The sequence below is a fragment of the Tinamus guttatus genome, unplaced genomic scaffold (genome assembly GCF_059628265.1).
Source record: "Tinamus guttatus ecotype Peru unplaced genomic scaffold, ASM5962826v1 Tinamus_guttatus_pri_ptg000649l, whole genome shotgun sequence".
NCBI lineage: Eukaryota > Metazoa > Chordata > Aves > Tinamiformes > Tinamidae > Tinamus > Tinamus guttatus.
This window is the reverse complement of record NW_028289183.1, coordinates 617,182-642,275: the sequence shown is the minus strand read 5'-3', so window position 1 is coordinate 642,275 and position 25,094 is coordinate 617,182. Positions and strand designations below refer to the sequence as shown.

The window sequence follows — 25,094 nt, the reverse complement described above, 5'->3', positions numbered from 1 at the left end:
CGGCCCCGCTCCCGGCCCCGCTCCCGGCCCCGCTCCCGGCCCCGCTCCCGGCCCCGCTCCCGGCCCTTCCGGCGGCCGCCGCGCGAGGCCCCGCCCCGCGCGCCCCATTGGACAGAGCCGTGCCACGTGACGGCAAACACCATTCCCTCACCCACAATCCCAGCAGTCGCCCGGAAACCCGGGCGGCCCGGCCGCTTCTCATTGGCCCGCTCTCTCACGCAGCTCACTTCTCATTGGCTCGCACTCCTCACGTGGCGAGGGTCGAGGGCGGTGCCGCGCCCCTATTGGCGGCGGGCGGCCGCGGGGGCGGGGCCGGGCGTGGGGGGGATGTGGGCGCGCGCGCTGCGCGCGGGGCTGGCGCGGGGCCGCGCCATGGCCGAGGCGGCGGCGCGGCGGGCGCGGCGGCCCAAGGACGTTCCCCGGCACGTGTGGGCCCGCGAGCGGCGGCGCAGCGCGGGCGCCGGCCTGCCGGGGCCCAACAGCGTCTACGCGCAGGTGGTGGCGGCCGGGAGCCGCGACGCGGGCGCCGCCGTCTACGTGTTCTCCGAGTTCAACCGGTGAGCGCCGGGCCGACGCGCCGGGGCGGCCCCTGCGGGCCTGGCCTCACCCTCCGTTTCCCGCAGGTACCTCTTCAACTGCGGCGAGGGCACCCAGCGGGCCATGCAGGAGCACAAGTGAGTGCGGGGTGCCGGGAGCCGCCCCCCCGCCCCGGGACCCGCTTCATCCCGCGCTACTGCCCCCTCTTCCTCCTCAGGCTGAAGATCTCGCACTTGGACAGCATCTTCCTCAGCCGCGTGGCCTGGCCCAACGTCGGAGGGCTGCCAGGTGAGCGGGGGGCTGCCCGGGAGCCCCGGGGCCACCGGGTCAGTCCCGCTCATCAGAGCAGTCGGGCTGGAGGGGCCACTTGGGTCGCTTATGTGGAGAAGCAGAGAGGAGCAGCTCGGCGGGGCGGCGCGTGGGGCTCCGCAGGGCTTGGGGCTGTGCTGCAGTGTCCCCCGCAGCACGCGGGGTGGTGGAGAGGTGCTGTCTCACCACTGCACGTGGCCTTGTCGTTGCCGCGTGCTCCGGAGCAGCAGCAGCAGCGCTATTCCCTCTTTGGAGCCTGTTATGGGTCAGGATAATGCAGTGGGAAAGGACCTTCAGAGGTGTCTGGGCGACCTTTGTGCTCACACCAAGAAAGAAGATGGAAAAGAGACTGGGCAGCTAGTTGCCAGCTCTGACTATGAAGATACTTGGAGAAAAATGGCTTGTTGAAACTGCCACAAAGCCGAGGCAAGTTTGAATTTGGATCTGAGCTCAGGTCTGATCTCCACAGAGAGGCGAGTCGCCCCTTGGCAGAGGGAGGGATCTTTCTTGCCTGAGCCACCAAAGGCCTGTTGGACTGTGATAAAGCTGTTTCTCTGCTTTGCTTTGTTTTAGGCATGATTCTCACATTAAAGGCCATCGGGCTTCAAAGATGTGTTTTCTTAGGGCCCCCAAAGCTGGTAAGTAGTGGAAGCTTGCCGAAGCTGGAGGGAACCTTTCACACATCAAAGCTTACCCTGCACTTAGGGAGCTAGTGTCAAGATGGTGAATCATCTCACAGGTCTAAGGTGCTGGTTTGAGTTAGTGCTGGCCTGTTTGGTTCTGCCTGAAGTGCTGGCTTTACAAAGTAAGTCTATTCAATTACAAAGAGCAGTGTCACACTTCTCTTTGAAACTGTCTTGTCAGCTAAATTCCTAGAAAATCATTTTCTACAAAGAAGGACAGAATTTTTCTCCTCTCTGCTTTCCCTCTGCACAAATTTTTTTAATAGAAATGTGGTAACTGATTTTCTACTCAAGGCAGTGCTTGTCGGCCTAATGCCATGGCTAGGTGAAGAGCTCCCCATCCTCAAAATTGCTTTATTATGTTGTGGTATCTGCTGGGTATTTACCCTCAAACAAGAGGAGGCCTTAGTGTGGCTGGGAGGTGAATTTTCCACCTTCATTTTTCTGTTCTATTTGCAAATGGATAGTGAGTGATGTATACGAGACACCAGCCCAGGTGCTTTCTAGCTGCGTAGTGTCCAAACTTCTCTTGGCTGAGAGTTCAATATTTGGTGGTGCTTTACTGTAAGAAAGTTGTAACTTCACCTTTGAAAGCGATGCTTGCATTTCACACTGCTTTGGGGGGTGACTTCCCAAAACACTGTCTCTTTTCTAGCAAAGCTACTTGAAAGCCATTCGGCTATTTCCTGGACCTTTGAAGAGGATGGACTTAGGTATGTACATCAGTGATTTATAACTAAATATGAGCTTGTCATAAAATCGGGTTGAGCTGAAGTCATTTCAAAAAGAAAGGCTCTGGTTTAGATCCTTTTGAAGAGAGTTTTGAGGAGTTGTGTTTCGATCCCATTTGATGTTCGAATCCATTGCAAGAACTTCCTACAAGAAAAAAAAATCAAAACAGTGTTTTCAGTGCTATTTCTGGGAGGTAGCTGTCAGTCTGACTGACTAGTAAGCAGAATTCATCTTGAAAAGCAAAATTTCCTGTATGAACTTCCAATGAAACTCCTCACTGATTTATGGGGTGTGTGTTATGGATGGTGGACTTAAGAGGTTCATTTGTTCCTTTCAGTTATGAGTGTCGCCAGCAGTTTTAATTTGAGGGAGGAAAAACGTCTTCTGACTTCTTGATTTCTGCTAGAGTTTGAATCTCTTCTTATTACCTTGTTAATGTCTACTTTTATTCTCTCTTTCAAGCTGTACAGTTGCACACAGAGCCCGAGTATAAGGATGAGACTATGACAGTCCACCAAATACCTCTAATAGGTGAGTGTGTGCAGCTGGAGTCAGAGAGGGAAAGCCTGTATTTAAAAATCGTGGTTTAAGGTGGTTGTTGGAGTGGCTTCTGTTTGCAAGTCCGAGGAGGGAGAGGTTTATGAGTTTACGTGTTTGTTCTCAGCAGATGAGTCTCATTCAAAGAAACAAGATGTGCTGAGCCAGGGCCTTAGTTTTTTCCCTTTGATGTGGGTATTTAGAATAATATGAAGAATGGGTCTTTTTTAGCTGCTCAAGTTTTCTCACTCCTGAAAACCACAAAACCTGGGGTACTGACATACTCCTGGCAGTCCAGCTATTTAGAGAGAATCTCAAGGGCTAACCTGAAGGACAGGAGGTGGATAATATGCAAGTTGGACTGGGAGAAGCATCCTTTGTTCTGGAGCAGTTTAAACATGACTGTTGTGGAAGAAGGGATGCTCTAGTGCTTCTTATATCTCTGTGTGAGTGAGTTTGTTTGGTTTTCTTGGATTTGGGACAGGAAAGCCACTAGCTGCTGAAACCATGTTGCCTCGGAGTCCTGGAATGTCAGCCCAAGGTGGAGATAGCCCAAAAGATGGTCCAGGGCCTGGCTCCCCAAAAGATGGTCCAGGGCCTGGCTCCCCAAAAGCTGCACAACGAAGTCCAAAGGAGGGCAAGGAAAAAGAAACCCCCAGAAAAGCAGGTGAAAAAAACAAAACAAAAAACAATGTTCTTCTTTGGGTTACATTAAAATTAAAGCATGTATGTTGTTGTTCAAGCTTTCACTGTGGAAGTGAGATAGTCTCAAGCTAAAGGATTTATGTGGGACAGAACAGGCCCTGGTAGTTTGGAAGCTGATGCAGAATTGTAATACAGCCTAGAACAGGACATGATTTCTGCTTGTGGTGTGGTTTAGTCTGTATACCTTTTCACAGTTTATTTGCACGTAGACATTGAAGTTGATTTATTTTTCAGTCTTGGGCTTTAATTACATTTTCTTATAACCGAAACTCTGGGCTCTTTAGCCTTAGGTTCTTGGAACATTTTTCTGCTGGGCTCTGAGTTGGCTGCATGATAGGGGTGCTGCTGTTTCTGTAAATACTTTAGCAAGTGTTGAAACGCTTTGGCCTTCAGGAAGTGAATCTGTGATGATCCCGAGTAATCTTGCTTGCTTTTACAGGTGACAAAGAGAAGAGTGGTGGCAAGCATCCTGACATGGTGATGGCTTTCCTTTGTAAAGTAAGATTGGCCACAGTGGTCTTTAGATCAATTTTGTCATGTTGAATACACTGGAGATAGCATTTTCAAGCAGAACTTCATACTGTTTTTACCTGTAAAGGTCAGAGAAAATGAAAGAGGAATAGGAACCTGTAGGGACTAAAGACACTTCTAGAAAATGCTCTTTTTGAGCTAGCCAGTTAAGAAGAGACAGGTTCCATTAATGCTTGCTGCTACTAGAAAAGTCTGTGTTACTTGGTTAAAGAAAGGAGCAGTGTGATTTGAGAAACCAAAGGGACTGTTGAAAACTTTTGCTAGTTAAGTTGACTAGTGGCTGTTGGATGGTAGAAAAAGCAGAAAATAGTGGAAAATTAGTTTGCCCTCCTTGTCTAGAAGAACAGTGGGTGTTGAAGATTTACTGTGTACCCTCTATGATTGTGTGTATATCCAGAGATTCTCTAGGTCGATTAAATACTGGGGAGGACTTGGTGTACACAACATGTGATATTGAAGGGAGGGGGAAAAAACTCCCTGAGCTTTCAGTGCAGTGTATGGATTTGCTGAAGATGCTTGAGGCTTTTTGTCTGCTTGATTATTTATTTCAGATTCACCCAAAGAAAGGAAAATTCTTAGTAACTAAAGCACAGGAGCTAGGCCTGCCAGTGTAAGTACAGGGGCCCAGTCTGGGGAATGAGACAGCTCCAGTTGTGTCGATATCGTTAGGCTAAATATTTCAATGACTTCACTTTCAGGGGAACTCCAGCTATTCAACCCATAATCACAGCTCTAAAAAATGGGGAGAGCATCACTTTTGAAGGCAGAGAGGTAAGATCTATCTGTGTCTTCTGCTGTGGGTTTGCATCAACATGGGGGCCCAGGGAAGGATAGAAACTGTCTTGTGCAGAATGCTGTGGATACTATGACCCAGGCTGCTACTGAAAGTGGCTCCTATGGGGTGTCATCTGCCTGGGACTGTTGCAGAGGATGGTTAGGGAACCACACTCTGGAATGAGCTGATGTGTGCTAATAGCCATATATGTCTGCAATTTGTCTGTGCTTCTCCTCTCCCCTTCCCAAGCCCCCCAAACTAATTCAGATTTAGGAAGGAATTAGTAGACGTGGTTCCTGTATGCTTTAGATTTGGAGTCTGGTTGCTTGTGTAGCTGTTGCTCCTTCCTTACTTTGTTGCATGACTTACATCAAATATGAGGAAGTTATTGTGAAGGAGAAACAAGCCCTAATCTCGGACTCTAGACTAAGGCTAAAGGTACAGCCAGTCCTGTCCTTAAGTGAAAATCCTAACCTGAGAAACAGGACTGACTTATCTCTGTGCCGTGAGTCTTTCACAGAGCTGCTCTTCTCAAACAAACTGTTACTGATGTCCAAGTCTGCTGTGGGAACCGAGAAGCTGATTAAATTCATTTCCTGGTAGCAGATTGTCACTTGGTTGTATGTTCATGCCAGGTTTGGGATTTGCTGGCTCTAGTGACACAGCAAAATGCAAACTTGTGTCATGGGAGGGCAGAATGGGAACAGGAACTGCCCTAGTTGGATTTGCCAAGCATCAAACGGGCCTGCTCTGAGCTGGTTCCGCAAGTCCCAGCAGCCTGCAGGGGGTTTGCTGACAGAACAGCTACTGAGTCTGATGTAAAGTTGCAAGAAGGACTCCCTGTGTGGTCTGAACGTGGGTGACTCTTGTGCATCTGTCTGCAGCTCTTGCCTGAAGAACTATGTACCCCTACCGATCCTGGCCCAGTGTTCATTGTCCTGGAGTGTCCCCACGAGGGCTTTGTGGATGCTGTCTGTGAAAATGAAACCTTCCGAAGGTAGGGAGCTGGCTGATGGGGAAGGGCTGGGGGATGTGAAGCTTCACCAATGGGAAATTCTTGTCCTAGTTGAGATGTGTCCATTTCCATGGCTGAAGTTTGAGCTATGTGGCACTGGTAAGAAGCTAGTTATGCAAAAAAGTGGTGCCTTTGGGAACTTTTTTTTAAGAAAGGAAGGGCTGTGCAGGGCCTGGGATGGTCTGTAACCGTGTCAGGCCTGTCTTGGAGCCTTCAGGGAAGATAAGGTGCAGTAGGATGTATTGCTGAGGAGTCCCAGAGGGACTGCAGTACCCTTGTATGGTGAACCTAGATGTCTAGAATACATGAAGCGTCTCTGCAGGGCTCATACAGACACGTGTTAGGCTTCTGAGAGGCTCTGAACATGTTGGTGGTCTTGGAGAGGAGCAGCTCCAGGTGGGAGAGTGGAGGTGGCAAGAAATAGCTGGCTTGAGCCTCATGCGACTCCAGGTCCACTCCGAGGTGAAGCTTGGCACGTCTGTGTTGTGCCCTGTGTGCTTCTGCCAGAAGTGAATCCCTTGGTGCTGGCACTTAAGGGTGGGAGGGGAATGCCAGGGTGATAAAGGACCAAAGCTTATGTTTTTCTCACCGTATTTGAATATTCTTCTAGGTACCAGGAAGGACTTCCTGAAAACCAGGTAGCCTTAGTCATTCACATGACTCCAGAGTCAGTGCTTCGGGACAGCCGCTACCAGCAGTGGCTGGAAAGGTACGTGCTCCTCTGATACTTGATTCTGTCTTTGCTGAGCAGCTGATTGTTCCTGGTGTAGGAAGGCTTTTTCCAGAACAGGAATAGCTGTTGGGGATAGCAGGGATCTGATTCAAAGGGTATTTATGGCCTTCGTTGTGAACATGTACTTGATCCTAATGTGGGAGTGAAACTGTTAAACTTTCTCTTCCTCTCCTAGATTTGGACATGGAACTCAGCACTTGGTACTCAATGAAAACTCTGCTGCGGTGCATAACCCACGTAGCTACAAGATCCAAACCCAGCTGAACCTTATCCACCCAGAGATCTTCCCTCTGCTCACCAGCTACCAGAGCAAGGTACAGGAGGGCCTGCTTGCCTGTGCACCTCACACTCCTGAGTTGAGTGCATATATAGACATGGTGCATATGAAGGCCTGTATAACATCATTCCTTCCTCTGTAGGAAGAGGCTGCTGCCTGTAGTGTGCCTGTTGTCCGAGGAGAATGCCTCCTGAAGTACCACTTGAGACCCAAGCAGGAGTGGCAGAGGTCAGTGGGGAATGTTTTTGGCTTCTCAGCTTTGAGAGTTGGCTTGATTTTTGGATCTCAGCCAGAATAGGAGAACTGAGATGCCAAGAGTCAGAGTTTCTCTCTTAGTGGTATCTGGAGGCCTGTGGAGGTGTCTAGAGGCACATGCTCTGAAGCAGGACCAGGAGGCAGGACACTGGTTGGTGTGATGCCTGGAACTCCTGGTGCTGTTTCTCTTTCAGGAGTCTTGTTGCTTCCCTCACAGGGCCTTGCAGTGCCCTCTGGTGTCCAGATGCTCTGATCAGGTCAGCGCTGCTGAATAATAGTGATTTCCAGGAGCTGTCTTTGCTCCACTGTTTTGGTGGAGTCAGCACTATTGTTCTGTGGCACCATTTGGCCAGGTTGTTCTGCACAACGCCACAGGCATGGATATATCCCCCAACCCTCAAAACAGAGCTAGGAAGGAGCATTTGATCTTTTGTTGTAAGGCTATTTAGTTGTGATTTGGCACTTCACCCTGAAAGATGCTGTCTGTTTAGTTTCTACCCCATCCTGTGATGTGTGGTGTGTTCTTCCAGGGATGCTGTGACTGTCTGTGATCATGATGCATTTGTAAGTGAAGCCCTAGATCTCCCTGACTTCCAGGATCGTGTGAAGGAATGCAAAGAGAGCCTGCCTGCTGTCCCAGGTAAAGGTTAGCAACTTGTCCTGGTTTGGGGTTAATGGAAAATAGGAAATCTTGATGACTGAGTACTCTAGAACTCAGGAAAAGCTGCAAATGTGAAATCATCCTGCTGCCTCAGAGGTGCTCCTAACTTCTCTTGGAGCTGTGTGGATAAGGGGCTACCCATAGAGTAGGATGGCTCCCTTCAATTGAAGCTAAGTAGTTCTGTGCTGCTGGTTTTTCAAAGCTACTGAGACTAGGGGCTGAGCACTGTTGGGTGCTTTATGCCTCAGCTGTCCCTGTATGCTGCTTATGTGGTGAGCAGAGCCCTGCTGTGCTGAATGCTCTTTTAGCAGCTGCAGCAAGAATCTTCTATCTTCTCTTCACGAATCTTGCTGCTCTGGGAAAGCCAGAGGTTGAGGAAAGCAGTAATAGATGTGCCAGAAGTGTAGTCTTTGAAAGTGCCAGGCTATTGAACTGAAGTGTCTGGATGGGCAGTGTGAAGGTAGCGTTTTCCTTACGAACTGTTGTTTTCCACTTTCTCTAGAAAATATGGATGCTTATCCAGAAATTGTGTTCTTGGGAACAGGTTCTGCAATTCCAATGAAAATCCGAAATGTCAGTTCCACACTGGTAAATACTAGGTAAATCCTAACATGCTGTGTATTCTCCTCAAGGAGGCCGAGTATCTTAAGAGGGTCTGGATCAAGGCCTGTTTTAACTATTGTGGTGATGATACAGTGAGAATGCCCCTGTCTTGGAGTCCGTAGGGCTTCAGTTTCAGATACCCATCTCTTTATAGGTGGGAAAAACTTGAGAGCTTGTTGTAGAAAACAAACATTTAATGTCTTCATTGATTTTTACTGTCTGTGCCAAGGGTGCATTCAGCATCAAGACAAGACCAGAATGGGCAATGCAGACAACAGTCTCTCTAAAGCCTCAGCTAGTAGGACTGGAGTGGCGTTAGAGGTAGAGCACTGACTGCTCTCTGCCCTCTTCTGCCAACCCAGGGTGTCCCTCTGCCTGAATGCACCTGGGTCAGGGCTCCTCCAGATGCCACCAAACATCTTTGTTTTGTCTTGCCAGCTCTACCCGATCCGTGCTCTTGGACTGTGGGGAAGGAACGTTTGGACAGCTCTGTCGTCACTATGGAGAGCAAGTTGACCAAGTGCTGTGTAACTTGGCAGCTGTGTTTGTTTCTCACATGCATACTGATCACCACTCGGTAAGCTGAGTGTGTTGGAAGGAGAAGGGGCTCTGTTCATGGCCTGCTCTGTTGTTTGGGATTTAGGTACAGCTGCATATAATAGATGTAGCTGTCCTGCTGTTAGGGCTGCAGCTCCCCTCTGCATTCCCTACTGTGCTTCTAAACCCTTCTTTCCTCCTGGTGGTCCTGCAGGTTTTCCGGGATCATCTGGAGGCATCATTCTCCAGCAGTGTCCAGCCTGGCTCCCCATTAGCACCTGTAATAAGTTGCCCCAGAAGGCCCAATTGGGCCTAATCAGGGCAGGCTCTGTCATGGGCTGCTCTCTTATGTCTGAGAATCAGATTCGGCCTGGGAAACTGGATAAAGATTTTCTTCACTCTTGTTTTGGCAGCAGATGCAGTAGCACTGGGGAGGGCTGAGAGGTGCTCTGGCCACTGGCCAGACAGTCTCCCAGCAGCTCAGCAAAGTGTGGCTATTGGCTCGGAAAAATCTGATTACCACTTACTAGTGCTTTTTTTTTTTCCCCTCTTTACAGGGCTTGTTGAACATCCTGATGCAGAGGCGAAGAGCTCTTGTAAGTAGTAGTATTGTTTCACTGCTTCTGATTTTGCCTAGTAGAAGAGAGGGGCTTCTCCTGAACGCAGTGGTGAAGCATGAAGCACCATTTTATTTTCCCTAGGCATTCCCTCTCTCAGATTTAATGCACCCCCAGTACTGATTTCTCCCATCTTCACTTTTCCAGGCATCGCTTGGTCGGGTATTTAGCCCTCTGTTTCTGGTAGCACCCGAACAGATCATGCCTTGGCTACATGAGTACCACAACCACTGTGAAGAAATTCTTGGAGACATTAAGTGAGTTCTGTGTGGTGTGTTGGGAAAATATCCTTGGTGGATCTGTATTCAAGACAAACTGCTGTCCCATTCCCCTTGGCTCTTAGTTGAAGGCTGCTGAGACTCTTTCCATTGTGTTTAGACCTGTGGTGTGTAATTGGCAAAGGCGGGCATAGGGTTTGTTATTCAGTTGCTCTACTTAGGACTTCCGTGGAAAAAGAGTTTAGGCAAGTAGAGAAAACTTCCTGGAGGAGAGAGTATTTAACAGTGGAGCAGTAGTTGACTGAGTTACTGGGGCACTGGATGATAAAATAAGGGGAAGACTAGCTGAATGCACAAATAGTTTTGTAAAGCAGTGAACTGAGAAGCCATGAATGACCATTTAGGTCATGGATTCCCTGAGAAACAGGCTGCTTCAGGTAGGATCACATTTCATTTTTGTACATGTCCTTAGTTTGTTCTCTTCCCCTCTCTCACAGAATGATTACTTCTCAGTCTCTCGTGAAGGGCTGTGAGAACATCAGATCTAAAGCCAAGGTTGTCAGCTCTCTTTTGGAGAGCTATGACTTGGCTGAGGTAAGCTCACAAGCAGGGACAGGTGCTGCAAGAGGCAAAATGGGGGGGACTTGAGGTCTAACACTTGTGTTCTTGTTCAGTTTCAGACTTGTGAAGTCCAGCACTGTAAAAATGCTTTCGCTTGTTCAATGGTCCACAAATCTGGCTGGAAAGTAGTCTATTCTGGAGACACAATGCCCTGCATGGCCTTAGTAAAAATGGGTAGGTGTTTGAAGAATGCTTTTGCAAAAAAGCCTTCAACTCTTAGTAGGTGAAACAAGTACATCTGAACCCTTGGTATTGCTCCTACAGTGGATAGGGAGAATGGGTATAGAGTTCATGAACTTACTTAGGCAGACTTGCCCAGGCTATAGTTGATGCTACTGCTGTCTCTAGCTTATGTGCAGATAGCAGCACCCATGTCTCCATGGTGCAGAGAAGGTTTTTGGGTTTTGTATATCTGCCCCATGTTATGTCCTCCACCACAAAGGCTGAATATGTCATTGTTTATACAGGAAAAGATGCTACGCTCCTGATCCATGAAGCGACACTGGAGGATGGCATGGAAAAAGAAGCCATAGAGAAAACACACAGGTAGGGGGTTTTGTGCCATTCTCACCACTGGGAGGCAGAGATGCTCTTGGAGCAGGTGGTGAGTGCCCAGTGCCGCTCCTTGAGCCAGCTCTGTAACACACAGCTCTTCTGAATGGGCCCAAGGGAAAACTTAAAGCTGTTAAATGGCCAGTTGCAACTCTGCAAGTAGACTAGCCTAGAAGAGAGCCCACTGCCTGATTACATTTCAGAACTAAGCACAGGAGGTAGCTATGTTGGCACCCCTGATTGCTGAGTGCACAGTTCAAAGCAAGCACGAGCCGGTGTTACTGAGTGCTGCCCTTGGTAAAACTGGCCAGACCTGAGAGCAGCTCTTTGGAATTACATGCAAGTTATAGTGTGTGTTAGACTGGCTGGCACCCCTGAGACAATAATTCGAATAGGCCCTGGTCCCCAAATGCTGCTGGTGTACATGTTGTGAAGTTCCTCCTTTTGCAGCACAACCTCTCAGGCAATTCAAACGGGGATGAAGATGAATGCAGAGTTCATCATGCTCAACCACTTCAGTCAGAGATATGCCAAGATCCCACTATTCAGTGAAGACTTCAGTGAGAAAGTTGGAATTGCGTTTGATCATATGAGGGTAAGTTGGGAGCTTTGATCAGGATTCTCTGTGGAAAGGTTTCAGTGCTGCCTGGGTATGACTGCACGCGCATAAATTTCTCCATTTTTAATGCTATAACAGTACATTGCCTCCTCTTGAGAGCAGATTTTGTGAAGCAGCTCTTTTTTTTTTTTTTCCTGGCAGCAGACATCAACATGGAAGAGAATGGGTGGGACTGAGCAATTCAACACCTAGACAGGCACTGATGGCTCCTGAGAACAGAATTTCACGCTTAACATGCTGGCTACCTGCCCAAAGTCACTTCTGCTTTCTGCGCCTTACTCTTAATTGAAAAGATATTTTTGCTTCTGTTCTTACTCCCTTCTTTAATTGCTGTGCTCCTTTAATGGTTTTCTGCAATGTAGTGAGATATCCAGGAGCCAAACACTGTAGTGCTTGGTAGCGTGTATCGAGCACAGCAGTGCTAGTGATGATTGCTCACTAGTCAGTTAAAACTGGTATCGTGTCCACACTTTCTTTTCAAGGAAGGGTAGATAGCTTAGCCTGTGGGGTCTGTGAATTGGCTGCTGCACTGCTGCGAGTGCAAATGCACCTTGTAAATACCTCGTAAACCTTTGCTGAGGTTTGGGCTGTGCTGGGCTGCGTAGGTGCAGCACAGGGGAAGAGGCAGTATCTTGCCATCTGAAGGAGCAAGACACAAGACAGGAGAGGGGGGAAACACAAGCAATTCTCAAGCAGGTGCTTCTGTGCTTAATGTATTTCAGGTGCGGTTTGGTGACTTTCCAGTCATCCCAAAGCTGATCCCACCTCTGAAGGCTTTGTTTGCAGATGACATTGTAGAAATGGAGGAGAGGAAGGAAAAACGGGAGCTGCGCCTTCTGAAGGCGGCCTCTCTGATCTTGGACAAACTGACTGATAGTGAGAATGAAGAGACACCAAGCCAAAAAAGGAAACAAGCCAAGAACCACCAGGAAGTACCAAACAAGAAGCTTAAAACAGTGAACTGAAACGACGTCAGGAATGCTCTATTCCCTATGAAATGTCCCGGTCTCTCCAGGCCTCGGGAGCGTGCAGTGCCAAGGACTGCCCACGAGCACAGTGGAAAAGGGCTGGCCTTGAAGTTCGGTGTCTGGGTTTGCTTGGTCATTGGTGGATCCCCATGGGCTGAATCTACCAAGCATGCTGTAAGCAGTGCAAGTCCTCCTGGCGACAGTATCTACCCCTGCAGTTCTTGGTTTTGGATCTTGCTAGTCCATATGCCATTTTTTTTAGCCAAGACTCCTTCTGAAATGTTTTATTTCTGTTTTTATGCTGGAAACTATTAATAATGTAACAGCGGTGGTTGTGACCTTTGAGGTTTCAAAAGATCAGGCTTGAGAAGCCCTTGTGGCGTTGTGGATTCTCCAGAATGATGTGGGCAGATCTCCGGGTAGCTGCAGAATGCAACTAAGTAATCAGAACCCAGGTTATAGGAAGAAATGTCACAATAAAGTGGGACCCAGTTAATTGGCTTTAGAGCTTTAGATTAATATCAGGATCTTAATCCTGCTGTGTTCCCATTTTATTCTGATTTTCTTAGTTTTCCAAAACCTCTTCAGAATCTGAATAAACCAGTCAACATCTTAAGGGTGTGTGTTTTACCTAGCTTGCTAATTAGGATCTAGTCGGGAGCAAACAAATGACTGATTGTTCCTGTTGGATGTTTCTGTGTGCATGATTAAGGCACAGAGATCTCGCCCTTGTCCTGGATTCTGATGCCCATTCTGACTGTTTTGTACCCGCTCTGCTACCCTAGGGCAACTTCTGTCAGTCGAACGTGATAACCAGTTGGGTGCTGCTGGATGGCTCCAGAGTAGAGCACTGTTGTGCTTAGGCTGCTCTTAAAGCTGCTCATACAATGCAAGCTGATGGCTATTCAAGCTGTTCCCAATACTGGATACAGGAGCTAAGAAGGCCGATTCAGGCAAGATACACAGTTAAAACTAGTGTTTTCAAAGCACCCTGTAGGATTGCTTCCTTTCTCACCAGTGTTGTAACTGCACATGCATTTGCAAGCAGGTGGGGGAGTTTTGCCTTCAATTTCAATTAAGGAGTTCATCTTAAAAATGCAGCCTAAAGGCACGAGGCCCCAGGCACTGCACAGAAGTGATACCAGCACATATTAAGGACTTGAAACTTCAGGGTAAAAAGCAGTAGAAAATGAAGAGGGAAACTGGTACCAAAGCATCCTTTGTAGATTAACTTGTGCTTTAATATTATGCTTGTCTAAAGAGGCAGTAGGGTTATTGACACAGCAGGGTACTGCTTAAAAAAAAAAAAAGAAAAAAAAAAAAGAAAAAAGCCTGCTTGACTTTTAGGAATGGCAAGAAACTGGGACTGGTGAATAAGGAGTGGGTAAGTGCTTGCTATTGTGCCAGTGCAAAGAGGATCCTATCAAAGTGCCTAGAGGAGGGCATGGTTACTCCCTATGGGTATGGACTGCACAGAGTCTGTATCTTCTTTTCCATAAAAACAAAGAAGGGGCTTTTATAATGGCAGAAATTAGAAAACAGTGCAAGGTTTAATAAAAATAGGTGTAGAAACACTAGAGGAAACAACATGTAAAGCTACATGGAGGTGCAGCTTATAAGCTGGCTGTGGAGCAGCGTGTCTTGGTGGAGCTGAGTGGTGTGTGTGTGCCCTGAGTGCAGGGGGAGTGTGCAGGTTAATGAGCCTGAAGGTTAACTAATGAGCCTGGCTGCTAATGAGCAGATGGTTTTAGGGTGTCAGGGAGCTGGGAGAGCCCCAAGGCCCAGGCTGCAGCTACGGCCTGGCCTGAATCATGGGGGTTGCTACGGGCCTGGATCGGTGCCGCAACCAGGGAAGCGGGAGCCGAGTCTCATCTCATCCCGTGGGGAGGAGCTGGGCCCGGGTGTCCCCCAGGCAACGGCAGCTCCTCCCCGCAAACACGGGCACCATGGAGGGCCCGGAGGAGGAGGAGGACGCGGCGGCGCTGCTGGCGCAGGACCCCCGCGTGCGGTGGCTGGGCGGCCGCGTGGCGCGGGGGCTGCGCGTGGCGGCGGCGCGCTGGGAGCGCTGCGCGGGCAGCGCCGCGGCGGCCCCGCTGCTCCAGGCCTTTGTGGCGGGCACGGCGGCGGCGGCGCCCACACTGCTGGCCTGGCGCGGCCCCACGGGCGATGTGGCGCTAGGGCCGCCGCCGCTGCCCGCCCGCACCAAGGCGCTCTACTTCGTGCGGCGGGACCGGGGGGACCCGCTCTGCGGAGAGCTGCCCGCCGACGTCCTGCCGCACTTCACCGCCCTCGTGGAGCAGGTGAGGATGCGAGAGGGAGCCACGTGTCGCCCATCGTGGCAAGGCTGCCACCCTGGCCACGTTCTGTTGGGCTGGCGCTGCCCTTCCCAGCACGTCCTGAGGAAAGGAGGTGTTTGGAATTCATGCAGCTCCCTCAAACCTGGCCTGTGTTGACTCAGAACCTGCTTAACATGAGCCTCTGTCTGGTCTGTTAGAGCTGGCGGGATTATTTGTTCCCCCTGGGCCCTTCAAGAGCCATAGGAGTCTCTGCTCCTTGTATTTATTATAATTATTATTAGCAGCCAGAACTCTACGGCACCATCTGCGTTTTTTCGTGACAGCCACTTCTCTCTGTGGTAAAGCCGTAGCGGGAAAGCAGACGAGTTACTTGTGCTGGAAGTTCAAGTCATGCTTAGTAGTCCTGAAATGCTGACCCACAGGTTCAGCTCCTCAGGGTAAGTATCCAAACTAGCTCTCCTGATCTTGTGGGATAACGTGGAGAGCTTTTACGTTTTGGGACATTTGATAAGCGCCATGAACCCGGTAAGTCGGCACAGACCGTGGCTTCTGCGCTATGGTTTTGTTTGTAAATGGTGGCAGGTAGCATATGATATTCCCTGTAAACACCATCTGTTACAGAGAGATTTGCGGGTAGGAATGTTTTAGAGGATCTTACTTGCTTTTGAATCTTGCTGGCTGTGCTCAGCAGCTTGGGTGCAGACTTCAATGACAGGATATTGCTGCAAGGTGTCCTCAATTCCTGATGTTTTGGGGTCTACAACTTGGGTTGCTCTGCCCGGTGCCCGGACTGTCTTTTTACAAAACATCTTTCTTACAAAACTCAAGACTTTTAGGGCAGCTTTAGAAGACTGTTCAGAGAGAGTCCGCAAGAAGGTTATCTTGAACCATATAGAGGATTAGGAGTAGCTGCACACAACGTGTGTCTTGATTCATTCTGAAAGGGCAGCTGAGCTGCATCAGCTGTGTTGGATGTGAGGTGACCCTTGCTACCCATCGCACTCAAAATCATGTTATTATGGCCAAAGGGTGGTGTCTCAGTGGGAGAGGAGCCTCCTGGACAACAAATAGTGAATGTCCTTGGTAAAGGGAAGCAAAGACCTTTGGAGTCTAGCTTTTCCTAGTTTGTACTGTGAGAGTGCTGAACCTCTTGCACCTTCTAAAGATGCCCAAAAGAGGTGTAATGTGGACGAAGCTGGAAGATCCCACCACAGCCCCAGTCTCAGCTGTTGCCAGTAAGTTTTATAGGCCGGTTTTAACCCTGGCAGCAGTCTCAATCACCAGCAAAGTGGACCTGTGCAGATGTCTGTTCACCAGTATCTGCTCTTGTTTCACACAGGTAGGTTGGCGCTTGAATCAGCGATGAGTTTGGGTTTCCAGGCTTGGCCGTGCAAAGAGCTTGGAGAACTGCCAGACCCGTGTGGCAGTTTTTTCTTCACTGCTCTTTCGTGACTCCTTATAGGTGATTGTGCCCATTCTCACAAACCAGAAGAACCACCAGGGCTGGCCCCAAGTGGTGTCACAGGACGTTTTGCGCCATGTCCACAACCTGAAAAGTGCTGTTTTTGTGGTTGATGGACAAGTAAAGGGCAAAACCTTGCTGCCCCTTCCAGCTGGCTCAGAAAGATTTGAGCACATTGATCTGGAAAATGAGAAATCGTGAGTACCATCCTTTGATTTTATTTGGGTTATCTCCTATTTACATGAGTATGTCTTTGCGAGAGCTTTACACAAATCATGCTCACTTTTCTTGCTTAATGTCATCTGCTTCTCGCTCCAACTGGTGCGTTTTGCTCTACCTGCTATTTACTTTATAGGTTCTGTCTTTGGGGACTGCACAACAGCATAAGATGGATGTAATTCCTGTATCAAAACAGCAGCAAAATTATGTGTGTGCTTTTTTTTTTTTAATGACTTTGTGACTTTGATATGTAAAGCTAGATTGTGACCTATAACAACTAGTTGCCTATGTGGTCATTTGGAGAAGATACAGCCTGAGTAATAAACACCAACAAGTGAAAAACAGAGTTAACTGTGTATTATTTTTTTCTCCAGTCTGGAGCTGATAGATAATTCTATCGTTTATGCTGCTGAGTCAGCTATTATTGACTGGAGCAACCAGGTCCAAGAAGTGCTGAGGAGAGAGTCCTCGGAGCCTCTCCTGAAAGGCAGCAACCCCAACCCAAAGGTGGAACTCGAGTTCTGGAGAAACAGGTAGTGCTGGGCAGCCCAGCTGGAACTTGGTTTTGATTGACCCTGGTTTTGAGTGGAAGGAAAGTGCTGGTGGCAGGCAGAACTATTTCTGCAAGCTGAAAAGATCAAGCTGCCTGAGGCATATCTAAAGAGTTGAGCTAAAGAAAATTGTTCGTGTGTATAAAATAATGATCTGCAAAGTGTCTCGGAGATCACTGTGCAGCTGGCTGTATTTTAACTTAGCCTCAATCCAGGGGCTGCGTCTCCTGTACATATAGTTCGCTAGGAAGCAACAAGGCGAGTAAGAGCTGATAAAACCTCTCCTGGGCCTTTTCTTCTCTGCCCGAGTAGCTTCTTTTTGAAGGCCAGAACACATTCCGCTTTCTAATGAGTGGGAATCCGTCCTCTGGCCTAGATGAGGTACTGCCCATGTGACATCTATTCATAGGATCTTCTGCAAACACCATGCCTAGGTAGGCCAGCGTTCATCTGTCAACACCCAAACATGTTTAGCTGGCCAATGGCCATGGGGTGCAATTCTTTCCTTCCCTTGGGAAATCTTTGTGCTGTGTTAGTAAGGACGGACCCAGGGCCATGCCCTGTGCACTGGAGAGCTGACAGTGCCCAAGAAATACTCAGTGGCTCCTCTCAGCAGTGTCCTGATGGAGGTAGAGCTGCTGTTGTGGTGAACCTCAAGGCCAGCGGTCTCTGTTGCCATTCTGTGGCTCCTGGAGGTCCTTCCTTCCATTCACATTCACTGCTGGGGCTCAGGCTGTGTGTGACTGGTGTGGATCCTAGGCCAAAAATAAAAAGAAAAAAGAGAAAAAAGAAAGGAGATACAAAAGACATTTGGATAGCTGAATGGTCTCCCACAGACCTGGGAAGGCCCTGGGGCCAGCAGATTTGGGGTGTCCCACCCTGGCTGTGCTGGGAAATCCTGGTTCAGCCCCAGCAGGGAGGGATAGTGTGTTTGGACAGCTGCTGCTCTCCCATGCAGGTTTGTAACTTGCTGTGGTTGCTGTAGGTATGATGACCTGGAGCGCATTTACAGTCAGCTGAGAACGAAGAGGGTCAGGAATATGGCAAAGGTGCTAGAGAGAATCGAGAGCTGCTACTTCCTGGCCTTCAAGGAACTCCTCACGGATGTCGAGGAAGGTGAGATGCTGGGGCAGTTTCACCACATCTATATAGGATGTGCCGACTTATGGCCTTCCCCTACTCCATCCCCTGTGTTTTTTTTCTGGGTTTCAAGCTAAGTGTGACTGGTCATTAGGAGTTCTCTGTGACCCCTGGGACAGAAAGGAGACTGTAAGTGCATTGCTGGCCCCCTCTCTGATTCGTTGTATGCAGGTGAATTCCTTGTACTCGATTGATGCTCTCAGTTTTATGCTATATCCAGAAAGTATTTAACTCACCGGAGAGCAGTTTCATTTAATTGGCTGTCTGTCCACAGCCCCATGCAGTATCATCCTCTGGGGGCTGAGAGATCTGTCTAGATCATGATCGTGTTGCCACTTTTTGCAAGAGATTTTGCAGAAATCCACGTGCAGTGAATGTCCTCTAGAGGGTAGCATGGATCAACAGACCTGCTCTCCTCTCTGCCTATTTTATCATTCTGCTGTGATTCAATGAGAGAGTTCATCTACACAGGAAAGTTAAAGAATCATCTCCCCACATATTGAGAGTTAGAATTTCTTTCTTTTTTTTCTCACTAATAAGGAGAGTTATAAGAAAGGATTTTTTTTTTTTTTTTTTTTTTAGTGTTTTGCCTTTTGGCAAAGCAAAACTCTACCTTAAAAATGCTCCTCTATTAAAAGTAATATCATCTTTTTTATTTGCAATAGGCAATGCAATTTCTTCAAGGTAAAACCACACAGCTGCACAAAACTAAAGTGCAGCTTTATACTAATCGGACATAAGTCACCTTACGTTGGGCAGCTGTGCTGTTAAAGCCAGGACAAATGATACCATTATCATCTGTGCTTTGGGCAATGGGCTGGTTTAGCTAAAACCAAGCTAAAATAAGCTCAGGCCAAGACAAGTTGCACAAACCCTGACAGGTCCCTAAGCCTCTCTTGCTAAGTTAGTCCAAGGCCTGTAGTCTGCTAGTAGCGGTGACAGCGCTGTATTCACTCTGCTGCAGGGCACATCTCAGCACTGTTCAGCAATTCTGGGCTCTGCAGATCCCTGTCCCAGCTCTGGGCATTCACAGATCTCTCCTGCTCCTCTCACAAAGCTGTTCTTTCTTGTTTTTGTTTTGAGAACTAGGCTCGGTTTTCCCTGCTACTTCTCCTGGTCAGCGCCTAGAAACTTGTTGCCCTTTCCTTAGCCATTCTGTCAGTTTGTTTCCCGCCCTCATGCATAACCTTGAAGGTATTTTATCACCTTACAAGTATTTGATTATGCTTTTATACTCATCAGGACTGTTTGCCTTGCAACACACTCTTCTGTCAGGCAAGGCTGAGGCCGCAGCCCTGTCAATAACCTGGCAAATCACAGCTCAGTGGATCTTAACCAATTTACCTTTTATTTATTTATTTATTTTTAACACAGCTTTGGCTGAAGCTGAGGACATTAACCTGCACCTGATGCCTCTCCAGCGGTACTTGGCAAACATAGAGAGTGTTGAGTTCAGTGAGGTGAAGCCTTTCCTGGTTCCTCTGCTCCACGTGGTGTGTTTAATCTGGGTCACCTCCATGCACTACAACATACCTGAGCGGATAATAGTGCTGCTCCAGGAAATCTGCAACCTTCTTATTCAGCAGGTGTGTTCCAGTGTGGTCTATATTTGTCCACAAAAGCTCCATGAAAGAACCTCCTTTTCTCCTGCTTGTCCAGTCCTTCCCCAGCAAAGTGGTAGTGAATTTGATTTGAAGTGGTTTGAAGGGGTGACAAGCAGGTTAAAAGATGTCCAGCATGAAAAGCCTTTGTTTTGTGTGATGATAGAGGTGCCTTAGGTCTGATTTTGCTGCTCCAGGCCCTGGTGTACCTGAGCCCAGAAGACCTTCTGAAAGGGGATATGGAAGAAAGCTTGGGCAAAGTGCAGCTGGTGCTTGACATCCTGAATGAGTTCAAAGAGGCATTTCAAGAGAGAAGGGAAACTCTTCACACATACTATAAACCAGGCCAAGAAGTGAAGGAATGGCATTTCTACTCTGCCATGGTTTTTGCAAGGTTGGACAGCTTTCTTGGCAGACTGCAGATGGTAAAGGTGAGAATTTAGTCACTGCAAACCTTCAAGAGGGCTCTGCACCCACAGTTCACTTGCTTGCATATCCCCGTCCTGAATGTTTGACCAAAGCTGCACGATCTGGCCTTTTTCTTTGCTGATAGGTTTCCTGCTGCCCCCTGAGAGGTGTTCTGTGTGCTTTGGACAAACCTGCCCTGGAGAACGTCTGCCCTTGAGGCAGGACACAGCTTGGCTGCTCCACATGGGCCTGAGAAGGAACCTGTCGATTCACCCTTTCACTTCCTCGTGCTCTGTCCAACTTGGATATTGTGGCTCAGGGATGTCCCTGTTCACCAAGGTCTAGCTCTGGGTTGCATCGTGCTCACCAGACTCCTGGCTCTGGTGACTGATACTTCTTAAATAGGATATGATGTAGGTCTGCAGAGAGCAGGTCTGAAGTGCATTGGTCAGCCCACATGCATCTATGTTCTCCATGTTCGCCTTACACTATGTGTGTCCCTGTGTCTAGAGGCAAAAAGTGTGGAACAAGCCTTATAAGCGTGTTTATATCTGTTTTCTGTTACACAGTTAATGCTGTAATTCATCCACACCAAGTGGATTTCTTTCTTTTATTGACATGTTCCTGGCCTGTCAGATCACAAGATAATGAGCATATGTCCTCTTGGCTCTTGACTGTTTCAAAGAACATCCAAGCTGTTTTGCTCCCTCTCTTCTACTGGGCTGTGGAACAGAAATTTTTACCGGTTGAAGCACACAGAATATTTTTATGCAGTATTTAATTAGCTGTGTAGAAAACCATCATGACTGATGTCTGTTTTAAAGCTATTCAGAGGAATGGTTTCCAATAAGCACTGGTGTGCAGTAAACCGAATTATGCTGCCCAGTGCAGATAGGAATATAAATAGACACACAAGTAACTGCAGGTCATCCTGAGAAAAATGAGGGGCAAAGTAATAATGCACTTGTAACTGTAATGCCACTGTAACTGCAAAAACTCTGGGGCTGACTGCTCATTGCTTAGATATTATGAATAATAATAAATAAATAAATAGCCAGGCACAGAGCTGCAAATAATATGCTTTTTGTCAATATGCACATCCTGCTCCCATGACTATCCCACACCTTCAGACACAGGGGAAGGCTGCAGTTTGTGCATTCAGAGTGAAAGCCTGGAGGGGGCTGTGGAATGAGCTGTAAATAATAACTAATAGCATAGCACATGCCAGCCTTTTAATGAGGAAAACGTCTGCCCTTCTCTGTCTCTTTTCCACCTCCTTCTTCTTTCCAGGAGAAAGGGGTAACTGTTATCTCTGCATTGTTACTTTTACCTTACCAAGTATTTGTTAAAATGAATGTTTTCTTTCAAAATAGTATAGGCACATTTGTTTTCATTTTGAAAAGAAATTGCGCCAAGGCCCTGCTTATGCATGTGCACAGCTAGCCCATAACCATGGAGAGAGAGCAGAGTCTCTTTCCCTCACTTTATCTCACTATTTCAAGTTCCACGTCTGCTATAAATCTGCTGTTTGGCTGCGTCAGCTCCCTGATAGCACCATATACTCACAGAAATGTGGGAGAGTTCTCAGAGCAGCAATCATTTAGCTGCCAGAGCACTTGCAAGTGGTTGTTCAGTTGGCTTAATGGCTGTTTCTGGTGAGGCTGTCCTTGGTGGGACCTGGTAGTGCCCTGCATCTTCACACGTGTCTGGAGCCTTTCAGGGCAGCACTGAAGGTTGGATGCCTCAGAAGAGCATCTGCAAATCCGAGCAGGGGCAGTCCTGAGTTTTTTAAACAAAGAACCAGCCTCCCTTTCCCTATACTAGAGGCACTGACACTCACAAAACACACCCTGTTTGGCTGTAAAACTCCATATCTGCTTTGTTCTGCTTTTGGGGTTGTCCTTTGAGTTATGAGGGAGCCCATGACAGGCAGGATCTTGCTCTGCTCTTCCTGCTTGTGCCATTCGGCTCTGCTGTAGTTTTCCTTGTGACTACTGTTGTCATCGTCTTTGGTCAACATCTTGACTTATGTATTTCTCAATGGGCTTTGAAGGATCTGCTCGCTACTGCCTTGGACCTGATGAAACTGGAGAAGATTGAGTTCAGTGGGATTAAAGGAAAAGCCCTGAGCCAGCAGGTCCTGAGCATGTATGAGGAATTCCAGGAGGCGTACAACGTGTTTGTGGAACGAACCTATGACTGTCTTGACCTGACCAATACGGTAGGTGGGACTGCTCTGCAGAAATGCCAACGTCATGTGCATGTTTTCAGAGCAGAGATTCCCAGCTCACTTGCTGTCCTGCTATCTTTTTATTGTTTTTTTTTTTTTTTTTTTTTTTTTTGCTAGTCCCTCCCTCCTTTGCTATGATCTGATCTGTCCCTTTAGGGGAAAGGGAGCTGTTGGTCTTTCTGGCAGAGATTTAGGAGTTGTTGCAGATCCATATCTATCATTTGTCTTGGTAGTTCAGAATCCTAGAACAGTACATCTGGGAAACTTGGATTTCCATGCCTTTTGCCCAGGCTTTCACTACGCATGATGCGTGCTTGTGTGTGAGAGCTCTACCAACATCTGTTCTCCTCATTTTCCTGCTGTGAGTGCCTAGGTTGCCTGATGACAGCTGATTCAAGTAATCTCCAGGGGCTGTGTTTGCTCTTGCCTAGTTGCACATATGACATCTGGTGCTCCCAGCATTCAGGGACTCTGATTTTTAAATGTTATTTTTATTATTAAAGGAATATTTCCAGTCCTCCATTCATAGCTCAGTGGCTGTCCAGGTCCCTGATGCTCAAACCAGCATGTGCCATGCAGAGCATAGTCAATGAGCCCCTGGCTTTATGGAAAATCCTAATCTGGGTTTTGACTCTGAGCTGTTTAGCCTGAGAAGACTGTGAAGGAAGGGTGGTAATTGTAATTCTGAAGGGGTTTGTCTCCCTTGTCTTTGTCTCATGTTTTTTAGAAAAAAATAACTTAGATAACTTAGATTTTTTTTTCCTTAAACTTCAAAGAAATTAGAGCAATAGAGGCAAGAACAACAGTGCCAGAAGACAGTGGAAGTTGCCTTGTCATTTCCTGATTACTTACAATACCTCGTTTGGTTTGAAAGCAGGTTGTGTTTGTAGCTCAGAAGGAGCACCTGTGGGATTTCTGGACGATGCCTGTAGTGTTCAGACCATGCTGGAAAAAGCATAATCCAGCCTACCTTGAGGCCGAAGTCAGTACTCTTCATGCTGAGCAAAACCCATGGGACCAAAGGGAACAGCCCGGCAGGAAAGCAATAGGCCTGTATCACATTGTGGTAGCTAAAGAGTGGCCATGGAAGTTTCTTCTCCTTCACAATGGAGAACAGAAGGAATCTGCGGATGAAGAGGACACCAGTGGTTATGTTCTGCAGCCTCACGTCTCACTGTTTTGCCTCTCCGTAGGAGTTTGAGCAAGATGCCTTTGACTTCCAGAAGAAAGTAGAAGATATGGACCGAAGGCTGGCAACTATCTTCACCCAGGCTTTTGATGACGCCTCAGACTTGGAGCATGCCTTCAAGGTTTGTATCTATTGATTTGTATCTATCTCTTCCCTTTTGCAAAAGGAAAATCAGAGTGCTGACTGCTTTGCTCTGTGATGACCGTATCGAGCAGGTCCAGCCTGGTGGTGTAGCAACAGGCACACTGGCTGCTTGTGAACTGGGGGTGTTTGCTGAGTGGGATGGCCAGGTCAGTGAGAGCTGTAGTGTTTAGACTGCTCTTGGTCAGTGATATATGGGCCCATGGGCCCTCATGCACTGTCAAGCCACTGAGCTGGCAGCAGGATGTTTGCTGAAAGCATAGGGAGTATTTCTGCTCTCCCTGTTAAGGTACAAAATGGACCCTTGTTCAACTTTTAAAATAAATAAAGTAATTGAGGAAATATCCCAAATAATGCTTTGAGTTACAAGGAGTTTCATTTGTTTGTGAATTGGAAAAAATTACCATTTTTCCTAGGACTTGCTGGTGAGAAATGATGTAAAAAAAAAAAAAATCAGGCGTTACTGTTAATGCCAAATGGACATGGTTAAATTTTCGAAACTCAGGTTTCTCTATAAATAAGGCCATTTTGTTTACTAGTAAATCTAGTTTGGGGAAAAATTAAGAAATTTTTAGCATCTTTTCAGAATAAAATTCTCAACAAAAGTGTTTGTAGAGGAGACTAGAGAATGACAGCAATTATCTTTATTACTTTTTTGTAATAAAAAATTGTGAGATATTTCAAAAATGGCTATAGGGATATGGTTCTCCTCCCAGAGAAAGTCTGAGAAACTCTGTGTTAAAGAGCAAGGCTTAAAAAAAATAGAGTAAAGAAAAGAGGTATCCGCATTCCAAACTGATCCTCATTGCAGATAGTATCAAAACCTCTGAGTTAGTGAGAAAAATTCTAGTGAGATGGGTTTCTTGGTGGAAATTGGGGTTGTGATCTTATTTTATTTTTTTTCTTTCTTTCTTCTCCTGCTTGGTCACCTCAGTTGCTGGACATGTTTGGAAGCCTTTTGGAGCGACCAGTAATAGCTGCAGATGCTGCTGACAAATATCCTGAACTCATCAGCATGTTCGACAGGGCCTTAGATGATGCTGGATTGATCTACTCCAGGCATATCCAGGCAGAGCTGGAGTTGGGTAGGAAGCACTTTATGAGAAAATGATTTTAGAGAAAATAGAAGTTAGTTGAATTTTTGGCAACATGATTTGCTTTTTCATGAGAATCCCAAACCTCCCAATTTGCAAACCTTTTTAGCCACTGTCAGATCCTAGTGGAAATGGTAATGACTGAGAAAACTCTCTGTTCTTAATAGTAGAACAAATAATCTGTTGGGAGAAAAAGTGCTTTTTTTATGTGTCTGCATGTCAAGTGGCGGGGAATGAAGATACATGCTGAGTTTTACCCCCAGCAAAACTGGGAAGG

At 47.4% G+C, this 25,094-nt stretch overlaps 2 protein-coding genes across 2 annotated transcripts in view; both read left to right on the top strand.

The window, feature by feature from the left end:
- The first annotated feature begins 327 nt into the window (after positions 1-327).
- Positions 328-13,101, top strand: ELAC2 (elaC ribonuclease Z 2). Its single transcript, XM_010216327.2, has 24 exons — positions 328-557; positions 624-674; positions 755-825; positions 1,420-1,484; positions 2,185-2,242; positions 2,724-2,792; positions 3,283-3,465; positions 3,943-4,001; positions 4,586-4,644; positions 4,733-4,805; positions 5,694-5,806; positions 6,435-6,533; positions 6,733-6,871; positions 6,977-7,062; positions 7,620-7,729; positions 8,253-8,349; positions 8,792-8,930; positions 9,448-9,486; positions 9,655-9,764; positions 10,223-10,319; positions 10,400-10,520; positions 10,814-10,892; positions 11,349-11,493; positions 12,240-13,101. Exons 1-24 carry the CDS (start codon positions 328-330, stop codon positions 12,480-12,482), a joined length of 2,535 nt encoding a protein of 844 aa, XP_010214629.2. The 3' UTR covers positions 12,483-13,101.
- A 1,195-nt stretch (positions 13,102-14,296) lies between these two features.
- Positions 14,297-25,094, top strand: part of DNAH9 (dynein axonemal heavy chain 9) — a 165,968-nt gene continuing 155,170 nt past the window's right edge. Inside the window, exons 1-9 of the mRNA XM_088535859.1 lie at positions 14,297-14,785; positions 16,245-16,441; positions 16,838-16,996; positions 18,000-18,130; positions 19,529-19,740; positions 19,953-20,186; positions 22,217-22,384; positions 23,587-23,703; positions 24,658-24,808. Coding sequence (XP_088391985.1) covers positions 14,297-14,785; positions 16,245-16,441; positions 16,838-16,996; positions 18,000-18,130; positions 19,529-19,740; positions 19,953-20,186; positions 22,217-22,384; positions 23,587-23,703; positions 24,658-24,808 — 1,858 coding nt within the window. The remainder of the gene's footprint in view (positions 14,786-16,244; positions 16,442-16,837; positions 16,997-17,999; positions 18,131-19,528; positions 19,741-19,952; positions 20,187-22,216; positions 22,385-23,586; positions 23,704-24,657; positions 24,809-25,094) is intronic.

Coding starts and splice junctions, on each gene's coding strand:
- ELAC2 (XM_010216327.2), top strand. CDS start 328: ATGTGGGCGCGCGCGCTGCGCGCGGGGCTGGCGCGGGGCCGCGCCATG. Junction 7,730..8,252: donor GAGCCTGCCTGCTGTCCCAG/GTAAAGGTTAGC, acceptor CACTTTCTCTAG/AAAATATGGATGCTTATCCA. Junction 9,487..9,654: donor TGCAGAGGCGAAGAGCTCTT/GTAAGTAGTAGT, acceptor TCACTTTTCCAG/GCATCGCTTGGTCGGGTATT.